We start from the raw sequence: 14,386 nt of genomic DNA, 5'->3' as shown, positions 1-14,386 counted from the left end.
TCTTCAGGAAAACAGTATCAGATCTGCAAATGCACTGAAAGTTTGGTTATACCAAAATAGTGAAAGTATACATTAAAAGCACATAAGTACATATATTTAGTTACGCTCATATTCAAAAATATGCTTACGTTTCGCACGATTGAAGCACTGTCAACAAGTTCTTAGAATGTGGATCGTGTTCCTCAAGTGACTTATTTCTTCGCTAAATCAGTAAGAAAATTACAAGCGTGCATCAGAAAATAGAAAGAAATTAACCGACAATTACGATAGTCCCTATTGAGGAATTTGAGAGCAGCTCTATAAGCGTTTCCATATCGCGATATATTGGTTGGAGCAGACGCTCTGTCTCGCGCGGCACGTTGCAAACGGAGCGAAGTGCGGCGCGACTGCCTTGCTAATCGGGAGGTCACGAGAGGCAGCGCGTGGGCCACGCCTGGGCGCGACTCGCCGCAGCCGCCGCAGTCAGACCTCCGCCCATGCAGCGCTTTGTCTCCATATGCATGACGCGTGCTACTCCGACGACGTCGTCGCAGCAGAGCCCATCTTGCGCGACACTACGCTTTTCTTCTCACGCTTTCGCCATACCCTCCTCCTTCGCTCTCCTCCTCGCGCTCTCCGCTATCGCCGTCTCTCATCCTTCGCTGTGCTCGATTACGAGGCACGCTGGGGCACGCCGAGGCATGGCGACGCTCAACGCAGGAACGGGCGCCTAAGAACTGCGCTCTAAAAAATTCTGCAGGGACCATCCGCCATGATTGTAAAGTAAGCGCAAATCGCACACCAACGAACGAGCTGTCTTGTCCTCCTCGTCCCTCACGGCCGTGCCTGCAACTCGGTAGCTCGAGGGTTAACGCGCGCCGCCGCCCTATGTTGCCGGCTTGCCGCGCACTATTGAGGCATTCTGAAATGTTTACCAATGACTTTACGGCATCCGGTGCCAGCCACGGTATCTACACTACGCTCATCTCGGAGGCCACAGGCAGCAGACGCAGCAACGCGCAACTGTCGTGTGTGTAAACCGGCAGTGTAAAGCTGAAACATGCGCTCAATTTAAAGAACGACCCCGGTTCACATTTGGCGGTTGTTTGCCACTTAGGATTGTGTAAACCCGTTTTTGATAAAACTGAGATTTTGTACAGGCATAGAGTGCCAAAAAAAAAAAACAATTAATGGAAGCCTTTTACTTGTTTTTGGAGGGTGACAGATGCATCAGTCAACCCTCGATAGCTTTGTCACAGGCAGAAGTGTCTTGCCTTCGGGAGTTTGTGCATCAGTTCTCGATTAGCCAGCTTTGCTGTTGCCACGTGTATGTTATTTTCGTTTTTCTCGTGCTCACTTGATAGGGTGGTTGTTCTCCTTTCAGCGTAGTTTTCTACTTATTGCGCACTTTTTCGTGAAGATGGAACCACTCTAACTCGCCCAGCTCTGTTTTGACGAGCGTAGTGGAGAACAGCAGGCGGAAGCTAGGGGTGGCAGGATGCACCGGCGCTTGATCGGCCGCGACGGAGCGGACTCGAAAGCTTCGCTGACACCGATTCCCAGTGTATGGAGTCCGTGCTTTTTCCCCCGTAAAGCAGAAAAATATTATCGAACTATGTTGAATACTTCACGAGATGCACTTTTCGACAGTGTCATTCCAGTGTGTCACGCACCACCAGTCGCAACTAAGGCCGAGGATAGAAGGGAAGTCAGAACCACAGAAAGCAATCTGTTGACGCATGTACACATGCCTTCCAGTGCCTATTTACCACTGTCATTGGCATCTTTAGCTTGCAGCTACGGCAGAGGGCTCAAACATGCCACCCTCAAGCAACTTGGTACATCAGTATGTCTCATAAGGCTCAAATGGTTTTCGCAGGCACACAAGCCTTTCCCTGAGCTTTGTCCAACGCATCAGGCCACATGCCTGGTCATGCCACAACTTGGTTGGCAAGTAGTGTGGGCACATGTGTAACCCAACGCCCCACTTTCAAGACCACAAAAGGCCTTAAGAAGTAAAGTACCACCCCAACGTGGTGAGGACCGACAATAGGGCCCAGCCACACACTAACATTAGACGCTTAATAATGGAGCTTTGCACGTGATAGTGAGCCACACTTCGCCCCATCTTTTCCTTATCCACTTCTCTCCACTTCTGCCAAGAGGCCTCTCGCTTTTATTTAAATATTCTTTGTCTAGATGCACTCGACACCATGTTGATGCTGCCAATGCCACACGGTGTTGAGTAACATCTGCTGCCAGCAAGGGTTCCAAAATACAAAAAAACATGTGCAATGCTTTCCGAGACTACTAACATTTGGTCAAAGCCGTCTACGAAAACAGAATTGTATAGACCAATTTCAAGATGAAAAGCTGTCGCACTTATTAACATGACAAGCCCACTCATGATCACAAAGCAGAGACAAGAAAAAAATATTTAACAATAGGAGCAAGTTGCACAGACGCACTACCCAACTTCCTCCTAAAGTTACCTAACCGGAGAAACTTACAATGGCATTCCCTTCGATGGTCCCTTGAGGCAAAACACAATCAAGTATAGACAACTAGCATGTACTTTCATCATGGCACTGGCAAAGCCACTGCGCATGTTCTTTGACGTGGTGAAATCGTATCTATTCACAATGAAAATTAATATACCGCCTGACAATAGCTCGAAGTGCCAAAAAAGGAACAGATACCGCAAGTGCTGAGAGAGAGAGAAATAGAAGAGAGCAAAGGTAGGGAGGTTAACCAGATGCACATCCAGTTTGCTACCCTGCACTGGGGACGAAAAGAGGGAGAGGAGATGGAGAGAGCACCGTTTCGTAGGCATTTGAAGGTTCGCACAGTCTACACACAGCTGCCAAAACCTGTCGACTTGAGGTACTTCAATAACGCTCTCGCGGCTCTCTGTGCCATCTATGTATGCGTACGGCCATGGTCCAAGGATCTTATTTCCGAAAATGGTCTAGAGTCCAGGTGGTTCAATGCTATCCGGAGAGCTTCATGCTCGACGTCGTAGTAGGGACAGAGACATAGGACGTGTTCAACTGTTTCTATAGATCAACAAGAGTCGCGCATGGGTGTATCCCCCATTCTAATGCGGAACGAGTAGGCCTTCGTAAATGCCACCCCATGCTAGAGGCAGCACAATACTGTCGCCTCAGAGCGGGAAGCTTTTGATGGCACTTGTAGCTTTAAGGATGGATCAAGGCTATGAACATGACACTTCGTGAGGTTGTGAGAAGACTAGCATTTGTGTGTCATAGCTTTCGCCACAGTAAAACAGAGGACACAGGGATCTAGAAAAATGTGCCAAAACATGTCATGCAAAAAAAAAAACTATTTGGCATCCTTTATTCGTGATTCATGGGGCACAATACTGTACACAATGAAATTCATTGAGAGAGAGAGAGTAAGAAAGGGGCAGCAAATATGCACACTGCCATGACATAGGGTAACAAAACAAGAGGAAAAGAGGCGAGGCCTGAGCAAAATGATCAGTGTAGTCGTCGTCGCCATGATATCGTCAGACGTCAATGGATATGGCCGACTCGCAGTGGTGTCCATGCAATGACAGAAGCGTTTTCTTTACCCGTGCCACCTGTAACAAAGGAAAACGGGGAAGAGTCGGCAAACGTTTGCTTAGGGCATGCAGGGGCCATATTCTGACTGAAAGTGGAAACACACGAGTCGGTTTAGACGTGAAGCAACATCCACGTACCGTAGTAGCCGACAACTTTCTGTGGCAGTGAAGGAAAAGCTACAGGGGTGATGCTCCTGCAAGTGTTACCGTGCCGACTTTGAGAGCGCTTTCTGTCAGACGTTTTTATTATGATTAGCATTCCCAGGATAATTCACGCACTTTCGGGCATATACATGCAGATGTAACCTGTTTCCATTCATACCAACTTGGTACATTGGGTATGCGCCGTTCTTCAATAAACTCTTTGACACCAACTTGTGTTACTGAGTGTGTGCCACCCTTCACAATAATAATCATAACATATAAAACATACTGTCGCCAATTACATACCCATCACAAGATTGATTGCTAAATGCATTAATGTCACCTATCATTTCCAAAGGACGCATGTGGGGCATATTTTTTGGAGCAAGTACTGAATCAGCATAGCATGCTACTTGCGACAGCTCTGCGTTTTCTAAAATTCCGTATCTTCTGTATTTTTCGCCCTTGGCGTGATGCCCTTTGATCCCTGCTGGCCTGGGGTGGGGCATTTGTGCTATGTTGGGTAGCACTGGAGACAAACGGCTTCCGCTAACTTAGGGCCCCCTTATATATTACATATATACTATATTCTATATACACTATATACTATATATAAACTATATTCTTGCACTGTTGAGCGTAGCGCCCAGTGGGCCTTTTGCGGCCTGAGTGTGCATGCTAGACAACGAGGCGATGGCTGACGTAGCCCAGTGGGCCGTTAAGCTCGAACCCGTGGTGGTCGGTACTCGTGGGAGATACTAGATCACCACAACGTAAGCAATATTCAGCGCAGGTTGGTTTGCTTTCACCGTGCATGCAAGCAGAAAATCGCAAGAAATCACATGCTGCGAGAAACAACAACATAAAAAGGTCCCTACAAGAAAAAAAGAAATTGCTCAGAGGCAGAGTGTCGTGTCGAAACTTGCTTCGTTCCCAGTTCAACTAAGCAACGAATAAATAACGGTTCGGACCAGTTCAAGTTCATTTGAACCAAAGAATAACTACAGGAAAAAAGCGTAAATTCATTCAACAAGAAAAGCTCGATGCTGCACGCAAAGGTTACGCATGTTGTCCTTCGTGCCCCATATAGTTATAAGTTACAAAAGAATATGCTGATCTAGCCAACGGTGCTGGAATCTATGTGAAGCAAAGCTGTAGAAAGAGAGAATTTATTGAAGAAACGCAGACAAGTCCTCCAGCCTGCTACTCTTCTCTCAAGATGGAAGAGGAGAAAGAGTGGGAGTGATGAGGAGGAGAGACAGTGGGATGAGACTATATATGCATTCTTTTCCGAAGGGCCAATTCTCAGCCTTGAATCTAAGCCAGCATTAACTAAAATTCTGACGGAGCCTTGACGGCTCGCTGCGTTGGTACCATGTCCAGCCAGGGGCCCAGTAAAATTTTTTTCGCCCAACTGGCTCTTGTTAATTGATGCTAACAAAGAAGTTTTGTTCACAGAAAGAAGAAGTTTCACAGAAAGCTTACCCTAGAATTGTCGGCAAAAGAAAATTCTAGAAAATCCTGCCGCTGAACATATTATTAGCGAACATGGTAAGCGAATGACGAGAGCACCTACAAACGAAATGCTTTGTGAATTATTCCTGTCATAGCAGGCCACACACATCTACAATCGCTGCTCAAGGTGCAACATCAGAAAGCGTGCGCAACATCAACACCTCGTATAGAAGTGCACAGCCTTTACTCAGAACAGATGCACGATTATCAGATGACCACCTGTACCTCTCTGCCCCACAAGTTTTCAGCAACGGAACAGGTCAAAGAGCTACAGCATAGAAATGGGCTCCTGGACTGCTGTAGAATGTTTCTGCAAGACCTACATGTCCAAGCGCCTAATATTAACTTGCCCTATGCTAGTTCCGGTTCTCTCCAAAGTGGCAGCACCAGGAGGGCATGCCACACTCGTTTATTTTTAACAGAGCATTTGTAATAACCCCGGAGAGAAGGCACACTAAGATTCGATTTCAAGATCATTCAGCAGAAGCATATGTCAGAAGCAATATGTCATTTCTATTGACCTACTCAACTTCTGCAATTAAAGGTCGCCGCCCAGCTAGGAAGCATTTCTTTATTTCAATGTTACTCCACAGGCCTCCCGCTAACTGAGAACTATTTGACAGTCACCAATTTCAGCTGCTTATGACTGTATTGCCAACACGTCTACTGCCCCCCCCCCCCTCCCCTTTAACGCAATACACTGAAAACCGTACTACTGGTGCTGCTACTTCTAAAATAAGAGGAAGACTGTGAGTATCTACAAATGAAGTAGCCTAGCTGAGTCACAAGTGCATGCAATGCAAGGATGAAAAGCTCTAGAAAAGGTGGCCAGCCTGAACCAAAAACATTTGTTTTCCTTTTAACTACAGAGTTTAAAAAAAAGAACTGATGTTTTGGTTCAATTCCAGTTCAAGCAAAAACAGCCTTTATTTTTCCCGGTTCGGTTCCAGTCACAGAGTTTCTAAATATATACCCTAGAGGGAAATGTGGTGCTAGTGTCTACGGGGGCTTTCATGGGCGTTGCCTCAACCTACATGGGAATGATTGGACGTACAGGCTTTGGATTGACTTCGATCTTTAGACTAGTGGCATCTGCTTGTGGCGCAGTAAACGAAGCAATACTCAAATATTATCGCGCAAAATCTAATTTTATTTCTGCAGTGTCTTATATAATGCACAACACGTTACATAAACTTCGTATGACTTTGAGATTGAAGCACTGTTTACTATGGTTTATCAACAGGGTATGCATTCTTGTGCGATTCTGTTCCCGATTTAACGCCAGAGAATATTTTTTTTATTTAATTTTACAACAGCAATAACAACCGTGCAAGTACTTATATAAAAATAGTCCTAAAGTATTTATGGAAATAAAAATCTATTGTGAGAAAGTGTTGTGCCCTTGAGAGGAATTCCAGAAGAGTCGTCTGCTACGACGCCTGCTCGCTGCAAACACGAGGCTTTTCTCGCAGACGACCGGCACTTGCGAACTCTCTCGCTTTTTCGAAAGGCTGCGTCGGCTGTCACGATTGCTGAACGTCTTCAAGTACTTTTAAGCATATCTGCTGCAGTGCTAGCTAGGATGCTTGTGGCCTCCTACGAGTGTTTCATTATATTGACGTACCGCTTCTGAAGCCTTATGGCGTGGCTTTGCACTTACCCATTTTGCGACACTAGACAACAGCCAGGAAGCAGCAACCTTTCCTACCACAAGAAGCTTTGTGTTCTCAAAGTCCTAAAACACACATTTCAATGTGTGTTTTAGGACTTAAACATAAACAAGCAATGCATAACGAAGCCATCAACAAAATTTGATTGTCAAGCCACTAGAAGTACAATTGTCTATGTTTTGTATCAGTAGTACCTTCTTTTTCATATTCTCAAGTTTCATAAAGCACGTAACACTACAGCACCAACCTAACACACTTAACAAACCACGGTCCAAACGGTCAAAACATGTTCTTTCAACGTTTACGATGCCGTCGCTTCCTTATCGGGGCTTCGACACCACATCCCGACACAAACATCGTCCCAGACGCTGGCCCAGCGCGCTATCGCCACTTCGAGCAACAGAACAAAGGCAGAGAGCTTTGTGTTGCACTGTCCCACTGCAGGTTATAGCAATTGCACTTGGAACGGAATGCCAATCCAAACAGAATGCCAATCTGTAGCCTGCACTTCCCATAATGGTTGAACGATCGCACCGCCAGACTTCCCTCTAGTTGTACTAATATGAAACTCTGTGGGTTCGAGTTCAATGCGCTGCTCAGGAGTGTTTAACCCAGCTACAGTACACCTTAAAAAGGTGTAAAGAAGGGAGGGGGTGTTTAAATAAGAGCAAGCAACTTGATCAATCTGCAACTCACGTTCAGCACGCATTGTGTCAGTCACACGGCCCCAGTCACCTCGTAGACCAGCAGCCATCGAGTCTCCTGCATCAAGTGAAAAAAAAATGACACAACCTAACTAAGGGGCCCGTGCAACAGATGTAAAAGTGTCCGCATCACGAGTGTACGAGACTGTCCCGATGCTCCAGAGCTCCACACAAGCTTTTATTATCGCAGCCTGCAGCAGCACTGGGGCCCAAGTGTACCAGTCAATAGCTGAAAGGATTCACTCACGTGGGCTCATTTCTGTCCAGCCAGGACGAGGAAGCTGTGTGGTCAGTCCAGCCTGACGGTGCTGTGGTCGTGCCTGCCATGGCTGCGGTGGCACCTCCTGCCGCGAACTCTGCTGTGCTTGGCTCAGACTGTAAAAAATAGGTCGACTAAAGTGTCAGTTTTCAGGACAGCTACAAACGGAGGGAGAAAAAAGGAAAAAGGAAAGGACGGCGGGGTGTGGGTGGGGGGGGGAGTAGGGGCGACAGAAATAAGGCACAGAAGGAAAAGTCCTGTGGCAGCTTTATTCCAAGAAGTAAAGACTCTTGCAAAACCTCTAACTTGGCATATGTGCACGACTGAAAGAAACCTGTAAATCGACTGACTTAAGCGCTCTTTCAAAGCAACACTGGGGCCACGTGAGATAGTGTTTAGGAGTAGTGCAACCGATACGCAACATGAACGGTACACGCGCAAACACACACACCCATAGCACTACATGCATGTTTGTTGCTCTTGAGTAAAAGAGTAGAAGGACCCGAGGCGCTCAATCATTTTTCTGTTACAACTACCACAAGAAAAAAAAAATGATACCGGGGAAAGCATATGGGCAATTAACTGTTACACTTTACTGACACGTAGAAGTAGTAAGGAAAAGAAAAAGCGTTGAAAGGACAATTGGTCACAAGAGGGAGCCGAACTCGCATCTTCTGCATTACATGTGCACTGCCTCACCTGTGTTGGGTGTGCCATGCATAAAGCCTCGAGTTCAACGTGCCAACGAGCCAAATGTACTGCCCTTAACTACACGAGATGCCATAGTGGAGGACCCCCAATTAATTTTGAACACACCAGGTTCATCAACACGAGACATTGAAGGTTAAAGCATCTGCAACAACAAATTCGGCATTCGCAACGAGAACACAGCTTTTGCAAGCGACAAAATGCCAAAAATTTGAGAATCGGAGTGAGTGGCGCCATTTCTCGTGGGCTATGGCACTTCTCGTGCGAGGCGCTTTTCATGCGAGGCCAGCAATGGCCGATTCAGAGAGAGTAGCAGAGAGGGAGGTTACGTGGAGATTACGTCAACTTGTCCATTTAGGAACAGGTGGTTCAAATCGACAAGCGGCAGCGGGATCCTTGGCAGCCAATTCTCTATGCAATGAAAGTGATGTATAGGCACAAAAAAATGATTGTAAGGCTTCTAAACGTGTTATCTATCATCTAGCTTCACTTAACAGCACTTCACTTTACTGTCCCTTAAGTTCACAAGCGTTTCTTGCATTATGTTTCCACTAAAATGCTGTGGCCGGACCTCAAACCCACAACCTCACGCACACAGCCATGCACCAAGTTACTCCGACATCCTGTGCACAGGTTAGTTCTCCGTTGTGCAGAATGAACAGCTGTTTTTTCGCACTGAATGCCATGCAATGCGCAGTGTTGTGAAGCCTTATGCAGTACTGAGCACAGCACGAAGGGAAGCAACATTAGGCACAATCATGCAAGGGGAACCCTAAATGCAGCGTTCCAATAAACCAAGATTTAGAATCACCTAACAGCTCTGCCTATCAGCATGCCTTTGTCGAGGTTTTCTTTTTTCTGTAATGCAGCTGAAGCTCATTACGACAAGCATTACAATGTCCATCTCATTTATACTCTACTCCGTTTAATACCCGAGAATTCCGATTTATGCAAGGAAAACTTAATTGTTGCAATAGTGGCGTTTTTATATGCTGGAGCAAAGCTTCAGAAGTGAATATTCTGGAAAACGAGTTATGCTATTTAATTATGGCACTGAAACCAGATTTCACTGTTTGTGCAATAGCAAGAAATAGAGGTGAATAGAAACAGAATACCTAAACAGCTTTACAATACTTACACTTGGAAAAAAAAACAATGTAATATACTACTCAGCACATGTTTTTATTATTTTATTTCCTGCATTAATGTCTGAACCTCCCAAACCCGTGCAAAAATACAGGCACCAGGACACGGAAATTAATTACAATCAAGAGCATTGCTGTCTCATGATGCGAGCATTGTTAATGACACTGGCGCCAGCTCTCGGAGATCTACACCGGTGTCAAACTAAAATGCTTCCCAACCTCCACACCTGCTACATGTTATTCTATTACATGCACAAAGGTTACAATAAATTTCTAGAACTTCAAACCACTTCGAAGTGCCACAAAAAGAAAACTACACTAAGTTTTTCGGCAACAGTGCATGCCAGTGCATTCTCTGAATCAGTGGACTTCACCAATACGGAAACTGCTTGTTACAAACTCAAGATAGCAAAAGGTATATGCACCTAAACTCCTCAGAATTGAAGACCACTCGGGAATATGATTGCTTTCCAAGTCGGTGATCTATTGGTATGTTATGAACATAATAAAAACAATTTTTTTTAGTTTAAATACCCCTGTTTGATGCTTTCAAAAGTAGAAATGAACCACCTGCTAATGACCCTTTTTGCAAAAAAGCTTTTATTGGCCTAAATATGGAGACGAAGACGTAACGTCATGTGGAGGCTGGCACGTTTACGCTGCGTCCTGGACTTTCCCGTCATCTTGCAGTATTCGGTGGGCACTTCATCGGTGCTTCTCGGCGTCACCGACTACACGATGGCCTACAACAAATTGGCGGGAATTTTTGCAAAATCGGACGCTAATACTGCACTCGCACCGCTTCCACACAGTTCCGTGGGCATTGAAATTTATATTCGGGAGAAAATTTGCTTGCACAATCACTTTGAAATCAATTTTGAAAAGGACTGAATGCAAGGTAGTATACAAATGCATACTGAGGGCCAGATGAGGTTATAACAGGAAAAGCCCCAAAACACAAGTATGCTGTTTTCTCTTAGTTTTCTGGCTGCAGTTTGGATCCTGCATGGCCCCATGTTTTGGGCAGACTTCATCAAGATGGAGGCTGTGGCAAGCAGTCGAATTTTCAATTTTATTCAGCTACAATATGCAATACGATTGATGTTGCGGAAAAAAAAAAAAACGGTAAGAAGGCTCTTAGAACATGGCACAATAGCTGGACTCGCAGATGACTTTCCGTGATGATGAAGAAAAAGCCGTGAAGATTAAGCGCTTGCATGACAGCACTCCCAATAACAGTCCCACAGACTCGCTTTATTTATTTATTTATTTAGGCTGGAAAACAGAACACCCACAAACACCTTTGCTAAAGCACTTACTGTAGAAAAAAAAAGAAGCACCCAGTGTTACATGTCTCTCCCCCCTTCTCACTCTTTCCCGTTTGGGCAAATGCGAAACTGTGGCAAGTCTGTGCTGCACTCATTCAGTACCTGTTCCCGGAAACGAGCAACACATGCAGAAACCCTGTGCCCCCCCCCCCACCCCGCCCCGTAGCTTTCCCTCACCAACAAAGAAAGCGGTTTGCAAGTAAAGCATCAAACATTGTTTACAGCAGAGTGGAGGGCCAGATCAATAACCAGCTCGCTTGGAACCAAACAGTCAACAAGTGCACTCGGTGTTGTGAAAAGCAAGTTTATTTGGGCAAAGGCACACATTGTGCCGCTACTGTTGAACTTGAATGACGCCACAAGGCCATCAGTTTTAAAGCAACTTTCCGACATGCCGCTTGCTCGCCATATGCGTGAGACAGCCAAAATTGCAGAGTAAATCGCACATTTTGTGAAGAATAAAAACATGGGTAACAAATTTATTCAAGAATTGCAGTGCACATTTATATTCACTAACCATCATGGTCTTTTGGGTAATCCAGCAAACAAATAATTTATACATCCTCTTTTTTTATTTTCTTCCTGATCAAGTGAAACTTAGGTTAACAAGCCCTTACTGCAAACGACAAACTGTCTGCTAGAAGTGCTGGCATGACGCAATGGTAGCGCAAAAATCCGCCGTCACAGTTTGTACCTTTATTGTCGGCTTGGGGCCAAAGCCTGACACAAAGCCGCTGTCCCCGACAGCCGCTGATGACAACTGCTCCCCCTGCCTGGCCGGCGCAGCATCCGCCCAGAACATGTGCGGGCTGTCGCCCGTCACGGTGTCTGGCTGAGCTGGGCGCGGAGCCGTAGCCAGGGCGGCGGCCAGTTGCTCCTTGAAGACATGCACACTGTGAGGTGCCAAAGACGCTTCATCTTCGGCTGATGACACTGGGCTAGCCATGGCTAGCTCCATGGGAACCTATGGTGAGACAGGAAAAAAAAAGGCGAACAAGGTACTTTTAACAGGCTTGCCAAGAAAACAAGTGCTCATAAAACACTACACTGTGACCCTTATAACCCGCTGCTGAGTATAACCTGGACCCGAAGTACAACTCTCAAAAACACAGTGTGATCTGTGAGCTTGCCTTCAAGCCTGGCTTCACAGCAACGCAGAGAGCATTGTCACGAAGCCAACTGTGTCAAATTTCTTGGACAGTATTTATAAGTCTTTTATATAAAACATTTCTGCGAAACACCTGTCCAGTTGCACTGTTCAGAATTTTATCACCGAGGGGGAGGAGGGCACTACAGCAATATCAGTGGTAGATGCCACTCCGTCAAGACAGAAAACACAATGAAGTTATAAAAGTGAGAAACATAAAAAAAAAAAAGATTAATATGAAATTCCAATGTGTTATTAAAGTGTTCAAACGGTACAAGTTTCATCTCTAAATAATAGAAGATTATTAAAGGAGTCTTGAGCCACATTTTCTTAAAGTCAAGAAATGCATTCTACATTAGAACACACTATTTCAGAAACAACAAAAACTACAATGCAATCAGAAGTGAATTTATTGGCAATCAAAGGTTGCCTGTGATCCTATTTGAGCTGCTCCTGCTTTTCTACTTCAATGCCTTCAATATGGTGGAGTGAAGTGGTGCCCATAATGTTCCACTTACTGAACGTCGCCAGGCCATGCAGTTCAAATTTGATTTTGGATGTTCACATAGATGCCACTACTTCAGGTTTTGGTGCCTATGACATGCCAAATTTAGAGGCTATCTCTCAGATTACGGTTGAGTTCGTGTCATGGTTCACAGTGTCTCATCCCTTTGAGGTGCTAAAGTGTACAAGATAGTTATGTGAGGCTATCCTCGCAACCAAGTGACACGAGTAGGTCATTCCCTTCCACACTTATCTCTACGACACTCACACAATTTACAAGGGTCGAACAAACTTCACCTGTATGTTCACTCGTGCAAATTCGTCGGCAGTACTAGCAAAGGCTAAGCGATGGATGCCCAACGTAAAGAGCTTCGACTGTGATGGCGACACACCTCGAGGGTGTGCAATTCAGAAAGCAGACAACCTGTTCGTCAGAAGCTGGTGCTTGCGCCTTGAGTCGCATCACCTACAGACACCAATCAGAGAGCAGCAGCGAGCTCAGCGAGTACGCTCGTCGCAACGCCCTGCAGTATCTACACTACGCTGCAGACACAGCTACATGCCATTGTAGCAGCTAACTATGTGGACGACAGGGTTGGAGTGTGCACCCGCACTCGTGTTCTAGTCTGGCCGTGCTATGTGGCGCAGACCACCTATGTCCTGTGCCAGCTTGACCAACAGATAGTAGCCACATCCAAAATTGTGCATATTGCGCAACAGCTCAATATGAAGTGGTCTGCCAAGGCGTCTAGCCAGGAGCAGGCATAAGTGAGCAAACGCTGGCAAGCGTACATCTAGTCTGACCTTAAAGGGGCCCCGAAGCACCCCCTCGGGCTTCGTGAAATAACATAGTCTGCAGGCTGCATATGCTGCTGTGAACATTTCAGCCTAGTTTTGCTGTCGCACGCAGTGCGTGGAGCTTGCAAGTGGATTGTGAGGTCACCTTTTCTCTCAAACACTCTCTTTAAACAGAACGCCCCGTCCTCACTCTCTTCTAGGCGCACTAGTTTGTCATGCCCTTAGACAGCTGCTATTGGCCGATAGCTGACATGAACCAGCGGTTGGCTACACGGCATAGATACTGCGGCCACCGCGGGGTGCCGCCACCAGTCCACTGGCTAAGCGCACTGCGACTCACCGAGGACAACTGCATTTGGCTTATGTTTAGCGTGTCATAGGCACCAAAGGCGGAAGTCATGGCATCTATGTTAACATACAAAATGAAATTTCAACCACGTGCCCCGGTGACATTTAGAATGCGGAGCGTTGTGGGCTCGCCCCATTGCGCCATAGCCTTTGCAGTGGAAGGCATTGAAGAAGGAATGGGAGAACAGCGGAGGCCATGTTTGATGGCCAATAACTCCGCTTCTGCTGAACGCATCGAAGTACTTTTTGGGGCAAAGTATTTCTAAAATAGCCTAGTTTCACTTCAACTGCCTTTCCCTACTTTAATAAAAAGTGGTTCAGGGACCCTTTAAGTTTCGCGTGGTTCGAGGCTAGTTGAGTGTTCCAAACTAAAGAAAATTAGCGAGGCCTGGCGGCTCCGACACTGATAAGCAGTGTGGTCAAAGTTTCATTGCTACATGCATGCCTGCCAACCTGGCGCGATCAAAAATCTGGAGACTTTTTATTCGCGCCAACAAAGGGGGAGGGGGGGGGTGTTCAAACTTTCAGGCAGTGTTCGACGAGTCCTTTTG

The 14,386-nt window shown here is 45.9% G+C and overlaps 1 protein-coding gene across 4 annotated transcripts in view; it reads right to left on the bottom strand.

The window, feature by feature from the left end:
• Positions 1 to 3,280: 3,280 nt before the first annotated feature.
• Positions 3,281 to 14,386, bottom strand: part of LOC142557110 (uncharacterized) — a 30,021-nt gene continuing 18,915 nt past the window's right edge. For all 4 annotated transcript variants that reach the window (XM_075668724.1, XM_075668722.1, XM_075668721.1 and 1 more), the window contains exons 6-9: positions 11,733 to 12,002; positions 7,846 to 7,973; positions 7,591 to 7,656; positions 3,281 to 3,583 (exon numbers count right to left, since the gene is read on the bottom strand). In XM_075668724.1, coding sequence (XP_075524839.1) covers positions 7,626 to 7,656; positions 7,846 to 7,973; positions 11,733 to 12,002 — 429 coding nt within the window. In that variant the 3' untranslated portion in view covers positions 3,281 to 3,583; positions 7,591 to 7,625. The remainder of the gene's footprint in view (positions 3,584 to 7,590; positions 7,657 to 7,845; positions 7,974 to 11,732; positions 12,003 to 14,386) is intronic.

Source organism: Dermacentor variabilis, chromosome 9 (assembly GCF_050947875.1).
Source record: "Dermacentor variabilis isolate Ectoservices chromosome 9, ASM5094787v1, whole genome shotgun sequence".
NCBI classification, from domain to species: Eukaryota; Metazoa; Arthropoda; class Arachnida; order Ixodida; family Ixodidae; genus Dermacentor; species Dermacentor variabilis.
This window is presented reverse-complemented; position numbering and strand designations above follow the sequence as displayed.